Genomic DNA, 26378 nt, shown 5'->3' with positions numbered 1-26378 from the left:
AGAAGATTTGAAAAAATTAATTGGTAAGAATAGTGATTAGTATAACCATTGTATATAATTTATATGTTTAAAGGTACATTTTAAAAGGATTTATTTCTTTTATTACCTTGGAGATGTTTGCAAGGTTAACATGAACTTTTAGCACAGCCAGGTTCTATGAGAATTATTTTAAAAATGTAAAAATTTGTCCCAATGAAGTTTGATTTAATGTAAAAACTAGTATATTATTTTTGTGTTATTATATGAAAAGTGTATGTTAACCGTTTGTTTTACTTTCAGCCTCTACCTAGGTAATACTACTCCTAAAACCAAATTCACTAAATCCACCCTTGTTAGATTTAAAGCATTTTAGGGTCAGAAAAATGTGAAAAATTGTTTCGATTTTGAACGTTTGAGTTTGTATGTTTGTCTTGATATATGAATAGAACTGACTAGAAATAATTTTGGTATTAGGTGTAGATTTATGTTATAAATGTTTCTTTTGAAGTTCATAGTGACTATATCATAGGCACCCTTAATTATATTCTTACTGAATCAGAAAATCTGTAATAGTAATTTTCAGACTTTTAGGACTAAAAATAAACAATTGAAATACATCCATTAACCTAATAACTTTAACTTCCTGAAGAGAGCCAAGGATACTTTTCTTAGTTTTTGTTGGTACTTTTTTGTACCTTTTTATTTATGACTGTTAAAATTGTGATCTAAAATTTTGTGCTGTTTTGCAACATGTCCTGTGAGAATTCTTTTCTAAGACAGTAATGCAGTGTAAAATGTTAATAACATTTGAGGTAAAGGATGAATGAAGATTTTGAAAACTGAGAAACTCTTTTAACTGGATTAAAAAATTAAGATTACTGTTATAGTTTCACTGTTATAGTTTCTTTAACTTTTAGTATGAATTTTTAACTAGCGATTTTTAGAAATCAAAGCATAATCTTAGATATAATTTTTAGAAATCAAAGCAAAACAAAATTCTTTGTAACTATAGGGTTGCTTTATTTTAAAAAGTGCTTCATTTTAAAAAATTTTATTGTGAAAAATTGCAAGTATATACAAAAGTAGAAAGTATTATATAGTAAATCCTCATGGGTCTGTCACCCAGCCTCAGTAATTGTCAGCTCATGATCAGTCTTGTAGTACCCTCATCCACTTACTCCATCCACTTACTAGCATATTATATTGAATCAAATTCTGTACATTTTATCATTTCATCTGTGAATATTTTTGTATGTTACTAAAAATGATAAGGAATCTTTTAAAATACATAACCAAAATATCATTATCTTGTCTAAAAAAAAATAACTAATTCTGTAGCATCATGAAATAACCAGTGTTCAAATTTCAAATTATCTGAATCAAAACCTATGCATTGTAATTGTTACATCTTCTAAATATCTTGTAACTTGTCAGTTTTCTCCATCTCCCCCCTCCATTTGCAATTTATGATTGAAGAAGCAGATCTATTTGTCTTTTAGATTCTGTTGATTATATTCCCGTGGCACAGTTTAACATGTTCCTCTGCATTTCCTGTGAATTGGTAGGTGGGAGTATGTCCCAGATTTTGTGCACCTTCAACCACCTGGTACATAGTCACAAACCAAAAATAACCCCACCCTCCCAGAGAAAGAGGTTCTGAATTTTATGATAGGGACTACATGCTGTATTTTATATATGAGCTATAGAAGCATCTTTAGTTTTTATTTAGATAATTGTGTATAATGTATGACTGAAGATTAAAATTTACAATGACACTGGATATAGCAAAATGAGACAAATGTTTGTAAAGTAGATAGAAAAGAACTATGAAAATCAACAGAAGGATTATTAAGGTAAAGTATCCTGGATGCATTCATTTTAAGGACAGCCTATTCACTTAAAAACCTCTAATGATATAATGGTTTTTAAAAACATACTGGCAGTATAATACACTCTCATAAAAATGACCTTGATTCATCAGAAAAGGTGAATTATATTTAATATGGCTTATTTTAAAGAATAACCACAACTAGAGAGTCAACAGTTTGGCATTTAAAGGACTGAAGAATTATCATGTCTGTAAAATATGGTGTTGTGGTTAATCTGCAATTCCTGTTAATAATATATGTAAATATGTACATTTCAAAGATAGGAGTCATATATAAAAATTATAAAAATTCTGCTTTATCAAGAATAACTAGGAAATATGTGTACTGGTTAATCAAATATTCATAATCATAAAAATTTACTGTGGATGTTATATATGGATCACCAATTCTTTTAAAATAATTGATTTTTGATAAAAATACTCTTTACCCTTAAAGTAAAAGATAATTTGATCCATTTTTTGATGATTCAGAAGCTTTTAAGGGAATGTTTGTAGCATCAGAATTATTATTAAGCTTGATTGTCATATTGTAGCTGCATCGTAGAGTTGATTAATGCAGATTTCCAAAGTAATGTTAATTACCAGAGCATTATCACTGGATTCAGGAAGCCCAAATGGGCTTTGCGTCTGTGGTGTTCACAGTCATGTAAAGAGACTTACAGGAACCAGTGTGCATGCATTTGTATGTATCGCTGCATATATAGATGTTTACACATGTGCACATGTGTACATATTACTGTTAAATTTATAATCTATAGTGTTAAACACATAACACATATATACTGACTTGTGACATGTGTAGCCATTACTAGTGCTGAGGAAATTGCAAATTGAAGGAATTTGATCAAAATTTACCAAGAGGAAATTGGCTCCAAGGCATAATGATTTTGGCTGGAGGAGAGAGTGATCCTGGCACGGTATGCTCTCTGTTTCCTTGTGAGGGCTCCAAGATGATAAGAATTAGCTACATAGAGGCAGATGCTTGGTAGTTTTCTGGAAGCACAATTATAAGGTTTATGAAAAACAGGAAGATCAACATCTCATGCAGGTTTTTTTGAACGGAGAACTGATTTAATGTGCTATTTCGTACCCCTTAGACCTTGACTGTTGAACCATGATAATTTGATTTTTAAAGTAATTTTTTTTCTTACTTTAAGTGCTAGCTTTTGGAGAAAAATTGTGTCTTAAAAATGCTTTTAAGATAATAGTTTTCAGATTGTTCAAACTTTTAATGATTGATGACTTTAATTAGTCTTACTACAATATTGTATTTTCAGAATTGCTGTCCCATTTCCTTTTGTCTACTTCTTCTCATAACCACAGGTTAACTTGGCTCCCAAGAGCCAGTATCTCTGTTGACACTGGAAATTTTTCAGATCCTTTAATATATTTAACTTAGTTCATAATGAATTGAATAGTAGTGATCATTTGACAAATCATTTTGAGTGCCCACATTGAATAGCCCATGATGTCTAGCACCCCTCTTGCATACAGATGAGTAAGATACTGTCCCTGTTCTTGGGTAGTTTATAGTCTTATAGAAGAAAAGTAATATGAAAGAACTGTAGCACCCATTCTTCATGAACAGTAGTGGGTACACTGAGTAGGAGAACTTTCTTTTCATCTTTAGTTTTCAGTGTCTTAGAAACTTTAGCCATTTGTCTTGCATTTTGCTTATGTGATGCCAATAAACACCTTATGTATCTACTGTAAGTGAAGGGACCAAGAAAGGAACTAAAAATTAATCTTAGTAAATTCCCTAAAATCTGAATTTAGTTGTTGCAAACTCAGATGCCTAGAGGAGCCAGCTAGGCAATACAAATGAGTGAAAAAGGTCAGTATATAGCAGTTGTAATTGGTGGTAGTTGTGTCCTGCTGAAATGTGTATGCTTTGTCTAAAGATTTTCAAGTAGAAATTTTGTGTAGGTCAAAGAAAGCATGTCTGCAGGCTGAAGGTGCCAATTTGCAGTTCCTCTGTAATTCCTTAATATAAATGAAAGCATCATAAAAACATTTGAGAGAAAAGAAGTGGTTTAAAATTAAACACAAATAGGGACTTTCCTGGCAGTCCAGAGGTCAAGACTCCTCACTTGCTCTATAGGGGATAAGGGTTTGATCCCTGGTCAGGGAACTAAGATCCCACTTGCCATGGTGTAGCCAAAAAAAAAAAAAATTAAACACAAATAAATACTTCCAATTTAAGAACGATTGCACCATTTAGTAAGCTATTTGGTGCTTTTTTCTGGGGCATAGATGATGGTAAAGAATGCACCTGCAATGCGGAAGACCTGGGTTCGATCCCTGGATTGGCAAGATCCCCTGGAGGAGGGCATGGCAACACACTCCAGTATTCTTGCCTGGAGGATCTCATGGACAGAGGAGTCTGGTGGGCTATAATCCATGGAGTCACAAAGAGTCAGACACGACTAATCACAGCACACAGATGGCATTAAATTAGGGATGATGGGTTCTCAGGAGGAGCCTGGAAGATAGAAATCTAGGCAGATGAGGGGGATCGAGTTTGTAGGAATTCACAAGAGTGATGTTGGTTCTCCATCGTTGAAGATTTTCTTTTCTGGGTGTGGATAGCCCTGGATTTCAAATGTTAGTTATTGTTAAAAATAGGTCACAGGTCTGAAGACACATTCTGTTATTCCTGGGAAATGTTCAGGGCAACTCGAATGGAAAGCTCTAGTGGATGGAGCCTTTAGCCATCATTTAAACAGTGGATCTTATGTGAAGGATCAGTGAGTTTATATGAAATTATTTGGGTCTTTGAGCACAATAAGAAAATTCATCAGGAAGATGATCTAACTTCCTGGGTTTCTGCCTTGCTATCAGGATACCTGAACATGACTCCAAAAATTACAAAACAGATTCTCTAGGGCCACAAAGTGGGTGTCCCTCCAGGCTTACTGAATCAGTGTCTGAGTGTGTTATTGTTGTTCAGTCACTAAGTCGTGTCCGACTGTGACCAATGGGCTGCAGCATGCCAGGCTCCTCCGTCCTCCACTATTTCCAGCAGTTTGCTCACATTCATGTCTGTTGAGTTGGTGATGTTACTTAACCATCTCCTCCTCTGCTGCCCAGAGTGCAGGATCTGAGAGTCTGTCTTTTTAATAGATACTTTTACAGTTATTCTGGTGATAGACAGGATGGGAACTAGAGCTGTAGGTAGAAAAGGTTTCATATATTGCTGAGAATACCAGGTTTCTTTGGCCAATGAAGATTGTATACCGACAGACCTTTATTAAAGAATTTTTTTTAAAAGTGGTATTTATTGATAGAAAGAACCCCATTGTGTCTGATAAAGTGTGTTGTTGGTAATAGATATTGATGGCTTAGGTTATAAGGGCATTGTTAAGATTCTTGAGGCATTTCGTTGGCAGGGTATGTATTTGTAATTATTTACATTGAGACCCAGGGAAGATTGTTTGGGTGGTACAATTTGAAATAGCTACTTCTCTTTGTTGACTATGAGAAGCACCACAGTTTTGAAAGAAGTGGTTAGAAGAATGGCCTTGGGGACTGGAGAGGGATGTTGAGTTTAAGGGAGTAAAAATTGATGAAACCAAGTAATAATCACTGTGTATTGCTCAGTTGACAAATGACTTGGGGCCGTCACTGTGGCTGCTATTGTGGGGGCGTATTTTTAATCTCTCTGGAGAGAATCTGTGCAAACGATGTAAAGGCTTATTAGTCAAAGCTGCACACTTTAAGCTTGGCATGGAACCAGCATTCATAAGACACCTAGTACAGTGTGTCCATGCCGATTGTTTCACTCAAGTGGAGGAAAGAGAAAAATACCTCCTGTTTACAGGACCACGAAGGCAGTAAAGGCCTCTCTGAGCTCGTGTTAACAAAGTGCTGGGCTGCTGCTTGTTGTATACGTTCCCAAGACACATGTCACTAATCAAAATGTTCTTATCTGGTCTGAAACAGTTGTTCACTTTTCTGCCTTGCAACCTTCAGCAGCAGTATTGAGTTTTTCAGAAATCTCACTTTATTACCGACTGAATCAAATACCTTACTGGTATTTGAAAAGCTCTGGGATGGGGAACATTTCCGATACCTATTTCAGATTCATTTTAACTTAACATGTATTGAATGAGCTGTAATATATAGCAGTAGAGTCTTCCATCTTTCCTTCCTTCCTTTTAATTTACTTTTTCCTTAAGGGAAATTATTTTAATCATTGTTGGGTTTGTGGAAATAGATTAATCCTTTGTGTAGATTTTCCTGCAGTAATGTAAGAAGCTTTCTTTTTTCCTCTGGCAGAAAACATAAGGACCCATGTCAAATGTATACTTTAGATTAAAGGGCTCTCAAATAATGATCAGAGTTTATGAATGTTTCCCTCTGTTCTTTGTCTTAGTGAGGTGAAATAGTGACATGGTGTATCAGTACTGTTTTATTTCTTCTCTCCCTCTCCTTTTCCTCCTCCTTCCTCATTTTCTTCCAACAGAAAACCTGATTCAAATTAGCTTAAACAATAAAGGGAGAGTTCATTGACTTATAGAACTTAAAAGACCAGAGGTGGGCTTCAGATAAGGCTTGGTCCAGTAGCTACTATAATGTCACTTAAGGACCTAGTTTCTATTTATTTTCTTCTCTGCTCTGCCTTCCACTGTGTTGACTTTATTCTTACTCTTCATATTCACCCAGCAACTCAAGTCTCTTCCTTAGTGAATATAAAATTGTTACTCCAGTTCAAACTTTGTATTCTCCTATCATGGGAAGAAAGAATACTTTTATTTCTCAGAAGTCCCAGCTGATGTCTTCATTTTTCTCATTGCACTTGTGCACATAGCTGAATTTCCTCGGTGCTCAGGAAATGTTGATGCGGTTAGGCAGTCAGCACCATGGAGCTTGAAGTAGAAGGTCTTACTCAAAACTCAGGCCTGAGAGTGGGGAGGGGTGGTTTCCCAAGGAAATTTGGGTTTGTCTTACCAGAGGAAGGGAAATGGATGTTGGAAATCAAATAATAGATGTCTACTAAATGTGGGTTTAGGCAAAGGACGTTATATGGACCTGGGGTGAGGTGGAGTTTTTAGGGGGAAGGATGAAGACACTGAAAGTTTTTACTATCTTGTGTGTTACATTTTTTGGCTATCTGTTCCTTTAGTTGATGGTCTACTTTACATTGCTTTTTCTTCCTTGCTCTTTTAGTAGTTGCCTGTGGCTGGTGTAACAGGAAGAGCTTGAAGAAGAGCCTTCTTTTCAGTTGGCATTTCCCCTAATTATTTATATGCAAACTGTGTTACTAGGACTTTGGTTGCTTCAAGACTGCTGGCCAGAAAGGCCCAAGACTGGGATTTTGGCTAAGAGGACGAAGGTCTGTCAAATACTGCCCGTCTGCAATTAAGTCCAGGGAGCTCGCTATGGTGAGGAGAAGCAGTTGTGTAGTATAAATCATTGTAGCCCAGGGGCCAGGTCTAGCTAGGGAAATCATTGATAGGGCAGGGGTCAGAAACCAGGCATCGGAGCTTGCAGGTGTTTGTCTGGTTAAAAATAACAACTTGGTTGAAGCTGTTTGTTCTCTTGTTTTGTTCCATATGGCTCATTCCTATAGGTCTCTTTGTGATTATCATAGTTGGAAAGAAATGAGAATCTATGCTGAGGTCTGGTCCTGACTAAGTGGAGAAGAGATTATTGTCTTGACAGGGGAGACTGGGTAGGATTCCTGTGGTGTTGTGACTCACCTATGGCTATAAAAGACTCAGTGCCAACAAAGGATACTAAGCTTGAATCATCTTCTTCCATTATTTAAATAATTTGCTCCAAGTTTAAAATCTCTGTGCAGAAATTGGGATTCTTCATCTTTTAAGTTCAAAAGACTCCAGAAGACATTTTTCTAATGAAAAGTGAAATCCTAACAAAGTGTTTGCTTTAACTAAATGATTGCAGTTAATTTCTTGTAAAGAAACACAGAAGCACACTTTAACTTAAAATAAGCTCACACTGTTGTTTCTTGTAGTACAGCCAGGAAAACCAGAAACAAGCTGTTTCCTTCAAAATCACATCCCTGGATGATATTCGAGCAACCTGGACAATTTAAATGCATCCCCAGGAAAAACAATTTGAGTCAAGTTGGAAATCATATTTGCTAATTTCCTTTCTGTCATGGCAATGTTGCTTTTTATTCTTAGAGTCCGAATAGGCTTGATTGAGGTGTGTGGCATCAGAGGCTCAGGTGAATAGCAACATTTACTTCAGAGCCGCAGCCAAACTGGGGTCATGAAAGGTGTTCTTGTTTTGTTTTGTTTTTTTAATTGGGGTTTTGGTGAACTGGATACATGTACAGCCTAAAGGAATTTAAATTTCTTTGAAACACTTTGCTGGCCAGACAGAAAGATTTCTAAATGTTTAGGGATCACTAGTCAAATTCACTTTCATGCATTGGAGAAGGAAATGGCGACCCACTCCAGTGTTCTTGCCTGGAGAATCCCAGGGACGGAGGAGCCTGGTGGGCTCCCGTCTATGGGGTCACACAGAGTCGGACACCACTGAAGTGACTTAGCAGCAGCAGTCAAATTTTAGTCTACACTGACATTTTGTTCAAATATTGAACTTAATAATATTATTTATTCATGCTTTTAAAAATTTGTTTGAGAAACAGTAGGTATAAAACTTAAGCATTTTGGCCCCCAATAGATTTGATTTTGTATTTTAAAGATAGCACCTTAAAGTTGTGTGTGTAGAGAACAGTATCTTAGGGAAGAAGTAAGAGTAGATTTGGTCATTATTAAATTCAGCAGTTAGTGATTTTAGTGTTTCCAGTCTTAGTTCTTTTATATTCATTTTGGAAAAGATGCTGGTCCTGTGCTCAAAGTGGTTGTACTGTTAAGAGAAGAAAGGCTCATAAAGGCTCGGGGGAGCCTCTTTGTTTTCAACTTTGTTCCACTTGGAGCAGGGTTTCCAAGATAGAAAAGAATCTGCTCTTTACTTTCTTCCTCTTGATAGACAAGAAATGCTGGGTCAACAGATGTGGTTTGAGATTCCTTTCTCCCCCTGCTCTCTTCCACCCTAGGTTGCTCCCATCTCTCCATCCCAGTTCCAAAGAAACAGAACTTAGAAATGTGCTGAGTGACCCTAGAGACCTATTTGAAGTAGCAGTTCAGCGTGTCCTGGGGTTGCATGCTGGTCACTTTCTTTTTGGAGGAGCTGAAAGGTCATTTGTAAGCAACTTCTCATGGGCAAAAAGCGATATTACAGGTGTTTTTTTTTTTTTTTTGAGTTTTCTAAATGGAGCTAAAACTCTATTTTTGAGATGTATTGGCTGTGCTTAGTCACTCAGTCATGTCCGACTCTGCGACCCCATATAGCCTCCCAGGCCCCTCTGTCCATGGGGATTCTCCAGGGAAGAATACTCGAGTGGGTTGCCTTGCCCTCCTCGGGGATCTTCCCAACCCAGGGATCAAACCCAGGTCTCCCGCATTGCAGGTGGATTCTTTACCGTCTGAGCCATGAGGGAAGCCTGTGTTTTTGAGATACTTGTGTATATTTTAGATTAAAGCATGCTGACCTGTGGAAGAAAGCAAACATGTATGTCAGTTCCAATGAGTCTGCTGAGCATAAAACAGGGATGGTAGAGAAATTCTGGTGTGATGCGCCAGTAGGTGGTAGATATTTGAAGATTCCCCAGAACTCCTCTGTTATTTGGAAGTTTTGCTTACCTAGTAATTGTTGGTGAGGCTGCCCACTGAATGGCATTAAAAAAAAAAAATCAAAAAAAATTAAAAAAAAAATTCAGATTTAGGATTTCTTTATTTTTCCTTTTCTCATTTGTGAACCTGTTGGTTCTTTAATAAAATCATGCGGAATAGTGATTTTTCAGAAACCAAGCTATTTGTATATTTTGCCCAACACATTACCTTTGTCCTTCTCAAAGGTGTTTATCTGTCATGTTCTATATTGGCATAGGGTTAGTATCACATTACCACTAGTATCCAGAAGATTTAAGCCAGGGAATGGACTGCTGTCTTTTTTCTTTTTTTTCCTGCAAGGCAATAAATCAGACCTTTTAGAAAAGCCTAGGTCACAGAAAATCCAGGGAATTTAGTTGTTGAGAGGGAGGTCAGAACCTTGGAGAGCTCTAGAGAGAGCAGGGACAGAATGCAGTGGAAGCTGCCATGGCCAAGCAGACTAGGTTTTTTTGAGAAGATTGTGGTTCCACTTTGTTTATTGTTAAGATATGTATGATTTGAGGAGATAAATCCCTTTTAGTCCCAAGCCATGAGAACTCTCTCTCTCTCTATATATATATATATATAAAATCTGTAATTTCATGACTTGGGGCTACAGCCTTATAAACCAGAGAAAATGCTTTTCTTCAGCACATCTAGAAGATCCTCCAGGCCATTGTATGATTTCGGATTCCTCCTGGGAGGGCCTCCGGTATCATGATGAAGATGGTCACAAATAGGGAGGATAAAAGAAGCATAAGATTTCAGTGAAGTGTTTAGTAGGCAATGGCACCCCACTCCAGTACTCTTGCTTGGAAAATCCCATGGATGGAGGAGTCCATGGGGTTGCTAAGAGTTGGACACGACTGAGCGACTTCACTTTCACTTTTCACTTTCATGCATTGGAGAAGGAAATGGCAACCCACTTCAGTGTTCTTGCCTGGAGAATCCAAGGGATGGTAGAGCCTGGCAGGTTGCCATCTCTGGGGTCTCACAGAGTTAGACACGACTGAAGTGACTTAGCAGCAGCAGCAGACTAGATGTACTTCCCCCAAAATAAATTTTTTTTTCAAATGACGTTAGGTAAAACTTCAACACAACCCAAACTCAAACCAAACCAAAACAACCAACCAAACAAAAACCAAAAGCAGAATGACAGAGGTGTTCTGGTTAAAGCAGGTTAAGAGGCTGGGGTGCCTTCTACTAGGTTTACTCCTGGCTCTAGCAGTAGCCACTGAACACAGGCTGCAAATTGCCACATTTGAGCAGAATACTTCAGTTTACTTCTCACACATAGTTCTTAAGCAAGTGTGAGAATTTAACTTAATTGTACTTCTAGGAATATTTTTTACTAGCCCATATTAATCCCCAAAATGGCCGTATGTTGGTTGTCGTCTTAGCTATTCATTTGGATGTCACAGATTTGCATCTCTTTCTAATTAGCTTCTGTGCTTCCAAGAACCCACTGAGTTTTCAAGACTGTAATTAACAGCAACTTCAAAGAACATGGCAACATTCTCAAATTTCAGATTCAATAGGCTCTCCTTATAAGAATGAAGAGAATTATTAGACTATTTGAAAATAAAGCCATTGAGGATTATAAAACTACCCTAATTAATTTTTTGCCATACCAATATTTATTTCTATGAGTACTCTATACATTGTAGAGGTCTCAGGGTGGCTCCATCTGGGGATAAGAATAGTTTTTCTGGAGAGTTGAGGGATCTGATAATATAGGTTGTGAGGAAGACTTACCTTTATTCTTTATTCTCTTATGCTATCAGAAAAAATGCTATTTCTCTTACCATATGTATATTATTGTTTCAATGAAACAGTTTATGAAAAAGAAGAAATCAATAAAATCACATTTATTTGCTTATTAGTAGAAATCACTGCAGATGGTGACTGCAGCCATGAAATTAAAAGATGCTTACTCCTTGGAAGAAAAGTTATGACCAACCTAGATAGCATATTCAAAAGCAGAGACATTACTTTGCCAACAAAGGTCCGTCTAGTCAAGGCTATGGTTTTTCCAGTGGTCATGTATGGATGTGATAGTTGGACTGTGAAGAAAGCTGAGTGCCGAAGAATTGATGGTTTTGAACTGTGGTGTTGGAGAAGATTCTTGAGAGTCCCTTGGACTGCAAGGAGATCCAACTAATCCATTCTGAAGGAGATCAGTCCTGGGTGTTCTTTGGAAGGAATGATGCTAAAGCTGAAACTCCAGTACTTTGGCTACCTCATGCAAAGAGTTGACTCATTGGAAAAGATTCTGATGCTGGGAGGGATTGGGGGCAGGAAGACAAGGGGACGACAGAGGATGAGATGGCTGGATGGTATCACCGACTTGATGGACGTGAGTTTGAGTGAACTCCAGGAGATGGTGATGGACAGGGAGGCCTAGCATGCTGCAATTCACAGGGTGGCAAAGAGTCAGACACAACTGAGCGACTGAACTGAACTGAACTGAACTGAAGGTTATATACTTTTCACACATTGTTTTTTAACTTTTTATTAAGATATGATTGACATACAACATTTAGTTTTAGGTGTACAACATGTTGATTTATGTATATATTACGAAATGAATACCACAATAAATTTAACTTTCATCACCATACAGTTATAGATTTCTTTTTCTTGTGATGAGAACCTTTAAGATTTACTCTCTTAGCAGTTTTCAAATATATAGTACAGTATTATATGTTGTGTACAGTACTAGGTAGTTGTACATAATTTTGTAATGTGTCAGATAATTTCAAAGAAGTGTTTCTAATTTATATCTATACTTTATCCTCTTATTAATTAACAGTTTTTATTATAAGCATGTTTTAAAAGAAATTTTTTCCCCCTTATAAGATTTTTTTCCCCCTCCCTTATTAGTCAGTGATGGTCCCAGGGCTCATTTACTAATTTGCTTATTTCTCTTCTTCATCTCCCCAGTGCTGTGAATCTAGTACATTGTTTCCTGACTCTTTTCATATATTTGTGTCATTGTGAGTGAATTTGCTTTAGTATGACTGAAGAAGCCTTGTTTTGAATAAGTGAGATGTGATTTGGGGGTGAAGTGAGTTAGGCGTTTGCAAGAGTTATAATCTGCTGTGTTTTCACGTAAGGAAGCTCACATAAGAGGCTGAGGATTGGTTGTGCTTTTTCAAGTCTGCAGGGCCATCGATTTGGGAGTATAACATATGTGGTAGAGTGTATCGATGAGAGAGACGTGGGATGGTTGAGGGTCACAGAAACAGGAGCATCCCTTAAATCAGACAGCCTGTAGAGTGAGCCAGAGTGGGGAATCCAGAATTACTGCTAGATGGGAGACAGGTTGTGACTACAAAGAGGCAGATGCCAATTCTTTGGTTAGAAACTGATACTTTAGTGAATATCATGTCACTGAGGGTTGGCAGGTTTACATTCTGAGCTCTCAGTTGTCTACACTTGAGTATCATCAGAGTTGTTCAACCTCTTTAATTAACCAGCATTTAAAAAGCACCGGCATGATATCTTCCCTGAACTGCTTCATATGTGTTTGGTGAGAATGAATAAAGTTTCATGATAGTAGTTCATTTTTTCACCTTTGTCTGTTTTCTTTTATTATACTTTTATCACTTTCTCCTAATGCATTTTTACTCCTTCCCATGTTGATATATTACATATCCCATGCCTACTCTTCGTGACCGTCCTCATTTAAGATTTCCTCTTTCATATATCACCAAAAATAAGTAAAATAAGAACCTTGTGCATAGAGAGAGAAAAACTTACTTTTCTTTTTTTCATAAAGAGGCTTCTTAATTTATGCTCCCTCACCCTTTCCTTGAAGAAGCTTTGGGCATTTTTCTCTATCTCCTTCTCAAGAGGGTGGAAAACCCCAACATCCTGCATTGTTAGACCTGTTTTTAAAATATGCTTTAGTCTTAGAAAATGACCAAAATCTTGTGTATCTTCTATGTTCTCCCCTTCTAGGCCAAGTAATTCAAAGCACAAATGACTTCATATGTAAAAGTGGTCATGCAGCAGCAGTAGAGGAATTTTTATCCCAGTGAACATATCTCTGCTTCCCTTGATGAGAATGTTTTTCAACTAAGTTGTTTTTCAGTGAAGTGCACTTTGAATGGCCAGGGAGGTCAAATGCATTTCCATGAATTGGAGGTTGTATTTAATGGAAAGGGACTGCTTGGCATGTCGTTACTATGCATTTAATAATTATATTGAATCACTTGAAATGAATTCAAATTGGTAAGAGGTGTTTGCCAGCTTATATGCTTTCATAATTTAAAAAAATTTTGTAGATATAGGCTGTAACTTGCCAAATAGCTAAAGAGAAATTTTAGAATTAACAGTTTAAAATGAGAGACTTCTCTGGTGGTCTAGTGGTTAAGCATTTGCCTTCCAGTGCAGGGGACACTGGTTTAATCCCTGAACTAAGATCCCATGTGCCATGGGGCAGCTAAGCCTGTGTGCTACAGCTGCTGGGCCCACACGCTGCAACTACTGAAGCCTGAGTGCCGAGAGCCCCATACTCTGCCACAGGAGCAGCCACTGCAACAAGAGCATGTGGCACAACCACCAGAGAGTAGCCCCTGCTCACCACAACTAGAGAAAGATTGCTCATGCAGCAAAGAAGAGCCAGTGCACTACAACAAAGAGCTGGTGCAGCCAAAAATAAGTAAATAACTAAGGTAAATAAAGAGTTTAAACTGAGGCAACTGAAGCTTTTTCTTTTTGTATTGGAAGAAGGACTTGAATACTTGACCAAGAAAGGGAAGATTGTATATTTTTTTCTATATGTCAGTGTTTAATGATGATTTCTGAAGGAAATGCATAGCCAGCTATATAATGATCATTTTGAGTTTTATACTGTGTTGTTATATCCTGTTGATACTTTAAATGTGGTCTTGAGTACCTTGAAAGGACCACAGGCTCTTGAGATTCAGAGGTTTGCCAGTGAGGAGTTTATACTCTTTTTGTTCAGTCACTTCATAGCAAGGGCTCTTTTTGATTCACTGTAGAATGCTGAAGCTCCTGCTTTTTCCTCTGTTCATCGAGTCTTTATTGGATATTCCTGAAGAGCTATCTTTCCTATAAGTGAAAGAGCATTTAGTGACTTCTCCATTGTCATTTATTCCCTAAGTCAACCCACTATTGGGGAAAAGTCATTATTATTCTTTTAAAGGATGTATTTCTTTACCTTCTGTTTGTTTTCTTTTGATAGAAGACTTCTCTGGTGAGATTGGTCATGGTATTAATGAATGTGATTTTTTGGTATTATATAAATGAAATGTGTTAACATTTGGAATATCTCCATAACTCAGTGAATCAGTATTTTCTAAATGACCAATGAATGATGGTGCAAAGTTATACATGAGTAAAAGTTTCATTTAAAGTACAGGATAGACAAATGGAATTTAGGGTAAGAGTGTGAAATATTTATCAATATAATTTTATCCTACTGTTTAACACAGGGAATTGGATTCAAAATCCTGTAATAAACCATAAAGGAAGAGAAAAAAAGTAGTTTTAGATTCCCATTACACCTAACCTTTAAGAAACCACCACTTGTTGAGTTTTGGTGTAGTATCAAAGAAGAACATCCAGAATTATTTGGAAAGGCTGTGTAACTACTCTTTTTTCAAAGTACATATTTGAATGAGGCTGTATTTTCTTCATATACTTCAGCCAAAACAACATATTGCAACATTGAATGTAAAAGCACATATGAGAATCCAGCTCTTTAATTAAATCAGACATTAAAGAGTTTTGCAAGAATATGAAACAATGCCATGCGTCTCATGATTTTTTGGAAAAATACAGTTTTTTCATTAAAAATGTTTTTATGTTAACATGTAGTAGGATTGTTATTTTTAAATGAGTTAATATTTGAAACTTTCTGTTTTAACTTTTACTATAGTAAATTTAATCCATATAATTCATATATGTAGAAGCTCCTTGGGGTCCCCAATACTTAAAAAAAATTTTTTTTAATATAAATTTATTTATTTTAATTGGAGGTTAATTACTTTACAATATTGTATTGGTTTTGCCATATATCAACATGAATCCGCCACAGGTATACACGTGTTCCCCATCCTGAACCCCCCTCCCTCCTCGTACCACCCCAGTACTTTTTAAGAGTATAAAAGGTTCCTGAGACCAGAATGTATGAGAACCTGTGCTGTAGTGCTTAAGTGGGGACTTGGAGCCAAATTGCTTAAGTTCAAAACTCAGCTTTATTATTTAATAGCTCTGTGACCTTGGACAAGATACCAAACTACTTTTGGCCTCAGTTTCTCATCTAAATAAAATGCTATAATAATGTAACTTGTAGGTTGTCTTAAGGATTAATTTGAATATATGAAAAGTTCTTAGAATTTATATAGTACTCAGCAGGCTATATAATTATCACCTTTTGAGCATTTATAATGTATTGGTGTTTTCCTTTATAGATGCCAGATTTCTAAATTTCTAGAGATTCAGTGTTTTGCGGTATTAACATGGTCTGTCATCAGTAAAGTCTCCAATACCCTTAACTTTTCTACACCATTCCACCTCCCCCCTCCCCGACCCCGACCCCGCCAAAGTCAGTGGTTCTCTACCTTTACTGTATTTTAGAATCACCTGGGGAGCTTAAACAAACAAACCCTCAGTGCCCAAGACCACACTTCAGATTGACTCAGTTAAACCAGAATCTGGAGGTGGGAATAGGGACCAAACATAGTATTTCCCACTCTTGAAGCCTGAATATTCAGATCCTGTGCCCTGAGATTCTCTTTCCTTCCATGTTCTCGAATAATTTATTACAGCTGATTTCTCTCTCATCTTTTGTATCACTACACTTGGAGGGGTGGTAGGTGTTCTCCCTGCTTGAAGCTGCTGCCGAGGAAACTATCATTCCCTTTTCCCTGACCCCATCTCCAGCCTTGAAACTCAGCCCATCATACAGTAGGACACACCCCTCCCTCCTTGTTGTTATCTAGAGACATCCTTTGAAGATTTTGGCGCATGGCTCACAGTTATTTTCTCAGCACTGTTGATTGCTCTTTTTGTGATTGCAGGTGATTTAATATTCACATAAACGCTCCTCCCCACATGCAGGCCTCTCAGTCCCTGACTTCCTTTCCTGCAGGGATCTTGTCCTCACTCCACCTCCCTCAGCCAGGCGCATGCTCAGCCAGTCCTTGTCAGTACCCATTACAGATCAAACATCCTGTTCTCCGACCACAACGCCTGTCTTTTAGAATTCATTTTTTTTTTAGAATCTCAACTGCAACAATTCTTCCAGCTCACCAGGACCATTGGTCCTGTCATTTTCCCACTAACTCTCACTTCTCTTATGAACTTACTTTGCTTTTCCCTAGCTTAGGGCGATTATCGTCTGTGTCCATAATTAACAATCATTCTTCTGCAAGCCCTCAAAGATCTCTTGCCCCTCTTTCTTTCATTGTACTTACCTGGCAAAATCCCAACCTTTGTTAAATCTAAATTCCTCCCACTCTACATTGCACCCAGGTGAGTGAATTTATGCTGATTGGTCTCACTTAAAATCATACCTCAAGCTCAGTGGGGCTTTCAGTGCTGTCTGGAATTCCTCCTCCATTTCCCCAGTTTATTCATTGTTTATTGTTCTAAATGACTATTGCACACTCTCTTCTCAAACTTCCTGTATCCCCTCCTTCTTCCTCACTCTCAGCTGATGGCCTTGTTTCAAGGAGAAAATGTAAACTCTTAGGAGAGAACCACCACAAGCTTCTATCACCGCATAGAACAACCTGCCTACATTTGTAATCCTAACCTGGCCTTTTCTCTTGTACCTACAGATGGATTCTCTGTGCTCATTTCTAAGGCATCCCTCTTGGAGATCCCATTCTGCCTACCTAATTGTTACCTTCTCTGATGGTGTTCTGTGCCCACTTCCCTTTACAGCAGCATGTTCCCCTCTCTCTATAGGGATATTCCCTCAGACTATAAACATCTGAGCAAAACTTTCTCTTCCCCTCTGGTTACCAGTTTGCATTGTCTGTATCACGTTTCTAATTTCTTTCTACTCATTCTCTCTTAAAGCCTCTACAGTCAAGCTTCTACTTCACCAAGATAGCCTTTGTGGAGCACACTACTGACCTGTGTGTCAGCATACCCAGGTCAGTTCCTAGGCCTCCTCTTACTCAGCAACACCATTTGGCACAGCTGATCACTTCTCTCTTTTGAAGCTCTTCCTTCACCAGTTTTCTCAGTAGCATTTATTACCATCTGATTTTGTTGATTATTTATTTTGGCCAGTGAAACTGTAAGCTCCTTTAGCAAGGACTTGGTTTATTCCTGTCACTGCCTGGAACAGTGGCTGATACAGAATAGGTACTTGATACGTATTTGTTGAAAGAATGACTGTGAGCTTAAAAGCAACTATATACTTGTCAGATCTTTCCCATCTCCTTTCCTGGTCCGGCTGTCACAGCCATATCCTTTCTCTTTTTCTCCCGACCTTTCATTTCCTAACTGTATTTCCTGTCATCTCTACTTCATTCCTATCTTTTTCAGGCTGAACTGCCACCATTGTGCTTACATGTCTGTTGGTCTCTAATGTTTACAGAGCGTTCATTTATATCTGGTATTATAGATGCAGATGGTCTGTGGATCTGAGTTGAATGACATTAGCATTTAATGCTGAATTTAGGTGCAGATGGAAGAAATTAAAATTATGAAAGAATAAGAAACAAGTCTTTAGGGCTAAAATTATGATCTTCTTAGGATGTTTTGGCTTCTTGTTTTGTTATTACCCTACTTTACACTTTACTATTTCTTCCTGCCCATAGTGGAATTCTCCTTGATTGTCTGCAATAATTTTTAGAAAGCAGGAAAAATCAACAAGTTCAAGAGGCCCTTCTGACTTCAGCTCTGAGCTTATCATTAATTAAGAGTAGTCTGTTTCTCTCTTAGATTATTTGTGAGAATATAAATTGGTGCAGCTTCTATGGAAAACAGTATGGAGGTTCCTTAAAAAAACAAAAACTAGAGTTGCCACATGCCCAGCAATCTCACTCCTGGGCATATATCCAGAAAAACTCTAACTGGAAAAGATACATGCTCGCCAGTGTTCATAGCACTGTTTATAATAGCCAAGACATGGAAGCAACCTAAGTATCCATTGGCAGATGAATACTAAAGAAGATGTGGTGCATACCTACAATGGAGTATTACTCAGCCATAGCATAGAAAGAAGGAAGTAATGCCATTTGCAGCTACTTGGAGGTTAGAGATTATCGTACTAAGTGAAGTAAATCAGAAAGAGAAAGACAAATACCCTATGATATCACTTATATGTGAAATCTAAAATATGATAAAAAGGCACTTATTTACAAAACAGAAGCAGACTCACAAACTGAGAAAACAAACATGGTTACTAAAGGGAGAAGGGTGGGGGAGGGATAAATTAGGCATTTGAGATTAGCAGATATAAACTATATAAAACAGAGATGCAACCAAGTCCTACTCTATAGCAAGGGAACTGTATTCACTATCCTTCCATAAACCATAATATGAAAAAGAATATGTATATGCACATATATATCTGTGTGTATAATTGCATCACTTTGCTGTACCCCAGAAACTTACAAAACACTGTAAATCAACTATACGTCAATTAAAAAAAAAAGTCTATTTCTCATATATTTTCATCCCTCTTTCCCTCTATATTGATGAGCCAATGTGATACTGGATTTGTGTGAAAACTCATTTGTTACTGGGCTTTTCTTTTTGGCTTCTACAGAACCTTGCCTCCTGGAATCCATCAAACCCTGAATGTCTCTTACTGGTGGTGAAGGAACTTGTGCAACAGTATCACCAGTTTCAGTGCAGCCGCCTTCGTGAGAGCTCCCGCCTCATGTTCGAATACCAGACGTTACTGGAAGAGCCACAGTATGGAGAGAACATGGAAATTTATGCCGGGAAAAAAAACAACTGGGTAAGGTTTTTCGAGAAAGGGAGAAAAAGGTCACTTTATCTGTAATAGAATAAAATAATCAATTCCAACATTCATTTATAATAAACCCTGGCCATTTCCTTAGATAAACATGATTGAGGATGCCCGGATACTCTCTCAGTCTCACACCCACAGCCCCTGACTTCTGAGTGTCTGCAGCTGGGAATATGAGTCTCCAAATTTTACAGACTTCCCAGGCGATATCTTTGAGAATCCATATAAACATTAAGGTCTCTTAAAAACTCTGAATTATGAGAAAGTATATCGTATCTCAGTCAGATGAGAGAGGTCAGTAACTCCAGAGCTAACTAGCTTATGTGGAGCCTTTTATAATTTCTTTTACATTGTGTGATCCTTCAAAGACACAAGTCAGAGTGTATCACTCCTCTGCCCAGAACTTTCATATCCCTCTCTTTTTTTCTCACAGTAAAAGCCACTGTCTTCCCAGGGGTATCAAAGAGCTCAGCGTGATGGCCGTCACCACCATCCTCCATCCATCGTTCTTGCTCTCTCTTCATCTCCTGCTTTGCTTTCTAAAAATAATCATCTCAGCCACACTAGTGGCTCGCTGTGCTGCAGACACACTAGACATGCCCCTGCCCTTGGGTCTGTGCATAGCTTTCCTGTCATCTGGCTTGTTTCCCCTGTATAATCACAAAGCTAATGCCCTTCCTCCTTAAAGATTTTACTCATATGTGACTTTCTTAGGAGTGCCTGTATTAACACCCCCAATTTTTTTAAACAGCTTTTTTGGAGGTATTATTTTGAGATCATATATCCACCTATTTTAAATGTAAAGCTAGTTGAACAGCCACCATCAACCCAGTTTTTGAATGGTTCCATCATCCCAGTGATATCCCTCAATGCCCATTTATAGTTAATTCTATTCCCACCCCCAGTTTTGGGCAACCACTAATCTAGTTTCTGTTGATATAGATTTTCTTTTCTGAACATTTCATGTACTTGCATACTTGGGAAATACTGGGTTTGGTTTCAGACCACTGCCAATAAGCAAATATCAAAATAATGTGAGTTACATGAGTTTTTTGGTTTCTGAATACACATATGAGTTAATTTACACTACACTGTAGCCTATTAAATGTGCACTAGCATCGTGTCTATAAAAAACTTTTGATATGTTCTGCTTAAGTCCAGCGTACACACAGGGGAGGCATTATATAAGAATGAGTACCCCTAGAGATCATCGGGAGCCTACCACACTTATTATGTTTGTTGTTTGTCTCCTCCCAATGGAACGTAAAATTCCACAAAAGCAGAGATATTTGTTCACTGGAAATATCGTAAATACTTAGAACAGTGCCTGGCATATTGTTTACATTCCATAAACATTTGTTGAGTGAATGAATGAATGAGTAAACTCTAGTTTATTTAAGCACAGAGTAAGTTTAGATTCCCTTTTCTGTGTTAAGCTTTTCAGATTTCTCTCAGTCTCTCTTTTCTTAGGTTAAACATACCTCTCCCTTTTTGCTCTTCAGCTCTTTCTCAAAGGACATGTTTTCCAAGGTCTTACATGTGATTAATGCCTTTGAATCAGTAGGACTAAAGTTTATCCTTGTTACAAATCATCTTGTTTGTTCAGTTCAAGGTTTTTTGTTGTTGTTGTTTGTTTTGTAAATTTATTTTGTTTATTTTATTGTGGTAAAAGACACGTAAAATTAAATTTGCCATCTTAACCATTTGTAAGTATACAGTGTGGTAGTGTTAAGTTTGTTTTCATTGTTGTGCAGTCACTCTCTAGAGCTTTTCCATCTTGTAAAACTGAAACTCTGGACCAATTTAAACACTACCTCCATTTCCCTGCAGCCCTTGGCAGCTACCTTTCTACTTCCTGTCTGTATGATTTTGACTCCTTTAGACACCTCAAATAAGTGGAATCATCTAGCATTTCTCTTTTTGTGATTGGCTTATTTTGCTTAGCATACTGTCTTTGAGGTTCATCAGTGTTGTAGCATGTGACAGGATTTCTCTCCTTTTTAAGGCTGCTTGGTATTCCAGTGTACACTTACGCCACATTTTGTGAATCCATTCATCTGTCAGTCAACATTTGTGTTGCTTTCACCTCCTGGCTATTGTGAATAAAGCTGACTACACCTGAGTATGTGCAAAGATACTCCTTTGAATTCTTTTGAATACATCCCCCAGAGTAGGATTGCTGGATCATATTGCTAATTCTGTTTTTAATTTTTTTTTTTTTTTTTGAGAAATCTCTGTACTGTTTTCCATAGTGGCTGTACCATTTTATATTTCTACAAGTAGTGCAGAGTTCAAGGTTTTAAAATGTTATTTTGAAACTTTAGTCTATTCACATGGATAGTAAGGAAAACTTCACTGAACTTAGTTTATCCTCTAATCCTAGCATTTCTCATATTAAACTATCAACTTAGTTGTCCTTTCAAAAGAGTTGTTAGGTTAATTTGGCATGACGTCTTGATGAACCTGTTTGTGTTGTCTTTAGTACTGATAGATTCCTTTAAAGACAGGAATCACTGTCAAACTAATTGGTCTTTAGTTTTTAGGATTTTCCTTCCTACCTATTTCCCCCTTTTAATATTAAGGCTGACTTTAAATTTATGCAGTTTTATGGTACCATTTCTGATCTAAGAATGTTTGAAATTATGTTCATTGGCCCAGCTAATACTTGAGTTGTAGTTCTCCTGAGTGTAGGAGTATAGTTAGATAGTTTAAATTTATAGTATATTTAAAACTTTCAATTTAATGTTACTGATTCTCCATTCTTTACTTATAAAACCTACTACTGCTGTGTTTACAGTTTATTTTCATATGCTGTTGAGTAGTTTGTAAGCATCAGGGCAATGATTATGGACTGAGGGGAAGTAAAGAAACTGAGAACCCTGTAACAAGACAAGGTAGACAATTAGGGGTTAAGCTTACAGCAAACCAACCCAAGGAGGAGATCAATGGAAGTAGGAGTTGAGACACTAAAAGTGAAAATATAGTATCTGAGTTAGTTCCTGGTCCAAAAACAGAACATAAAGGTGAGTCTTGCAGAATGAAACACATTGGAGCTTGATGTGCTGCTTCAGGAATATGGTAAAGGACAACTTGCTACTAGAATTCAAATACACCCCAAGAATTTGGTTGACAAACATGGGACCCTAGCAGAAAGAAAGGAGTTTGATTTTGAGGTGAGATCTTTTGAATCAGAGGCTGTATTAGCCTCCTACTGATGCTGTAACAAATTACCACGACCTTGGTAGCTTAAAACAACACAGATATATTACCGTATAGTTCTGGTGGTCAGAAGTCGGAGGTGGGGCTCCCTGAGCTAAAATCAAGTTGTTGGCCAGGCTGCGCTTCTTCTGGGGGCTCTGTTTCAGGGCTGAAGAAATCAAAGAAATGGGCAGATGTGCTTCAGAGGTATTATCTTTGAGAAATGGAGAAGCAGAAAGATCTTCAGGGCAGTAGAAAGTAAAAACATACTGGAGATTTTTAAAAGAAATTGCACTCAGGTCTTTAAGTGGATGATTTGCAGGCATTTAAATAAGAATGCAATAGTTAGTTGGAAGAATAGTTAGGTAACTAAGAAACAGTTATGGCAAACTTACTTTATCCTTTTAAGGAAGGTGAATATTATTGTATTGTCTCATTTTCAGTAAAGCATTCAGTCATTCTCTCTTAGTATTCTACTGTGTGCTCCTTTCTTAGTTGTCCGAGTCTCTGGAAGAGCTACATCTAAGAGATTGGATGTACGTCTTGTTTGCCATCAGATGTCTTGTGAAATGTCACAGAGCTGCTCCTTTGATCCTATTTTGTTCATTCTTTTATTAGGTAATTAAAAGGCATGCTTTTCAGTTTTTCTGATAACACAGAGCTTGGAAAGATAATTATTTTGAAAGACTACAGAATCAGTATTTTAAATTATATTTATATGCTCTGGAATGCTTCACCATACCTGTAAGATATAAGTCAACAGGGCTAAGCCAATATACAAGTGATAAAGAAAGTCTACTATGCTGCTAATGGTTGGAGTAAAAAAAAAAAGCAGTCCTGGCTTTTGCTCATGAAGGTGTTAAAATCCAGTTAAGAGGACTCAACATGTATTTGTAAAAAATGAAATAGCAATGCTAAATGGATTGCCTCAGGTGAGATGGACAGCCTGTATATGAATTCAGAAGAAGACCCAATCATTGAGAAATGGAAGTAACTATGGAGCCTTCACTGGTGAACTGGAACTGACATAGGCCCTAAAGGAAGGTGGAGATAGGTGGCACTATAGGTAGAGGAGGCCAGTGGGTTATATGGTTGCAGAAAAACTTAAGAGGGAAATTCCCCAGTGTTCAGTGGTTAGGACTTCCACTGCAGGGGGCCCAGGTTCTCTCTCTGGTTAGGGAACTAAGATCCTGCAAGCCATGTGGTATAGCCCCCAAAAAAGAAAGAAAAACTCATAGGCGTAGCATATGTGGGAGACAAGAATTATAAGTATTCATATGACTGGTTTACGGATCAGTAAATCACATCTATTATGTCTTATTGTAGCAAGAAAACATTTTAATATGAAATAAATTGATATAGGAAATAAAATATGAAAACTAATATATTCTTTTAATAAAATAGAGTAAGAACCAATATGTTCTTCCTGGGCTAAGTGTGAATCCATGTATTGTGGTTCTCCTGATTCTACCAGTCCACCTGATAAACATTTTCTGTAAGGAATCTAAGACTGTGCATAATGACTGAAGACCTTTGGATTACAACATCCTGTGTTCATTTGAGAGGATGGTGGCTTTCTATTCCCCTTTCTGTTTCCACCTTTGCCATTACTGAAGTTTTCTTTCTGGAACATATGTTTACATTCTTAACCTTCCATTTCTGCTCTAAAAGTACAAGGCTCTTAAAATCCTGAGATGCCTCTTCTGTTTTACCATCAGTTGGCAAAAGGAAAAATTTAAAAACCATGTAGAAGAGAGAGCGAAGGCTCTCATCTCCTGTCAACCTTCTGACAAGCATGTTAATTTGAATTACACTGGTTCTCCATGTCACTGCAGACACTCCTCTTTTTTCTCCTGTTTCCAGTTAGAGGATTTCAGTAAGTGCACATTTGAAAGTAAACACTAAAATGAAAAAAAAAAAAATCGGCACAAACTCTTTATTATTCTTTACCATGGTCTTTTTGTGAAGCCATCTCTCTTACTGCTTTGTCCATCTCCTTTAATGAATAGAGTTTTTAATGAGTAGAGTTTTGAACACTGTTTTCTTAGTCTGTGCTGGTTTTATAATTTTTAACAAATGCCAATTTTTTTTAAATTGAGAGAAAACAGATGATACATTGGGATACAAAGTTACCTGTTCAGAATGAAGAATTCTAATGTTCCTGCATGATCAGAGTAATTTTAAGAAGATATATTAAATAGTTACAGATTCACAAGAAGTTGCAAAATAGTACAGAGGGGTCTTATATACCCTTCACCTGGTTTTCCCCAGTGGTTATATTTTATATAACCAAGAAACTGACATTGATACAAAGTATGTGTACGCCATTTAATCACATGAGTAATTTCCTGTAACCACCACTCTAGTTAAGATACAGATCACCACAAAGACCTCCCTCCTGCTATTTGAGCAGTTATTTTTAAGATTAGGATTTTAATTTTGATGAATGTCCCAATGTAAGGTATAGATACTAAAATTATATATACTGTTTTGATACAATATTTCAACATAAAGGTACACTATAAGTTTTCCCAATGGATAAAATTTAAGGTCTCACTTTATACTGTAAATAATCAACTGCTTTCCTGCTTGTGTCAGTAGTATCTAAAGAACCAGTGTCAGTTAATAGTAACAAAGCACAGTAAGCAAATTTGTGAATTTTTCTTTGGCTTTTGTTTTAATTCCCAGAGCTCAAAGTTAGTTTGTCATCTCTAATATTTTGATCAAAAGCATTTTTCTTTCCTGCTATGAGAAGAATGTTTTGAGATGTTCTAAAACCACATATTTTCACATATTTTACATATTAAGGATCACCAGTGGGTGATCTGTGAGATAAAACATTTTTTTAGCAACTGATTTTATCCTTTTGTGGAAATTTTCTTAATAAGGATATATGATGGAGACCCCCCCCCTTTTTTTTTTGCTGTACCTGGCCACAAATCCCAGTAAGATTTTAAGAATTTATGGCTTATAAATTAAACTCTGGAAACACTTTAAAATACTGTGCTGAGAAGAAAGGAACCATTTCATGATAGCTCTTCATCTGAATTAATGACATGCTTTTGTCACCCCAACTTGCTGTGGTATTACGTTTGAAGGAAAGTATATGAGTGGTGTTAAAAGATAAACTGAGACATACTAAAATTTTTAAGTTTATTTGAGCAAACGTTGATGCAGGGTGGTTAGGAGCATTCTACTGCTAAGAGTTATGGGCAAGGGATTTACAGAGAGGACTTGGAAGAAAAGCAAGGCAGTTGTTTGGCTAGAGCTTGAAGTGGTTGCATTATTTGGGAAAGACTAGTTGGCTGTTTGTGACTGGCTATTCTTAATCTTAAGGCATTTACAGGAACTGATTCTGGCTTAGGTTTCCGTTTGCTTAAGTTGGCTACCAAGGCATTAGAGTCATCTCATCCTTATGGTCTCCTTGTTTGATTAATTTTATAACAAGGTGGTTCGAGTATAAGCTCCTTTAGGGCAGAGGCTTCAACAGTACATGAACAGTGAACTTTCAGATGTTCAATCTGGGTTTAGAAAAGGCAGAAGAACAAGAGATCAAGTTGCCAACTCCATTGGCTTATAGAAAAAGCAAGAGAATTCCAGGAAAACATCTTACTTCTCCTTCATCGACTATGCTAAAGCCTTTGACTCTGTGGATCACAAC

At 37.2% G+C, this 26378-nt stretch overlaps 1 protein-coding gene across 4 annotated transcripts in view; it reads left to right on the top strand.

Moving 5' to 3' along the window:
• The window catches only part of BABAM2 (BRISC and BRCA1 A complex member 2), a 410927-nt gene that overhangs the window by 99907 nt on the left and 284642 nt on the right, over nucleotides 1-26378 (top strand). For all 4 annotated transcript variants that reach the window (XM_040224352.1, XM_040224354.1, XM_040224353.1 and 1 more), the window contains one exon: nucleotides 19313-19507. In XM_040224352.1, coding sequence (XP_040080286.1) covers nucleotides 19313-19507 — 195 coding nt within the window. The remainder of the gene's footprint in view (nucleotides 1-19312; nucleotides 19508-26378) is intronic.

Source organism: Oryx dammah, unplaced genomic scaffold (assembly GCF_014754425.2).
Source record: "Oryx dammah isolate SB20612 unplaced genomic scaffold, SCBI_Odam_1.1 HiC_scaffold_25, whole genome shotgun sequence".
In the NCBI taxonomy this organism is placed as follows: Eukaryota; Metazoa; Chordata; class Mammalia; order Artiodactyla; family Bovidae; genus Oryx; species Oryx dammah.
Note: the sequence above shows the minus strand (reverse complement) of the source record. Positions and strands in the feature narration are given on the sequence as shown.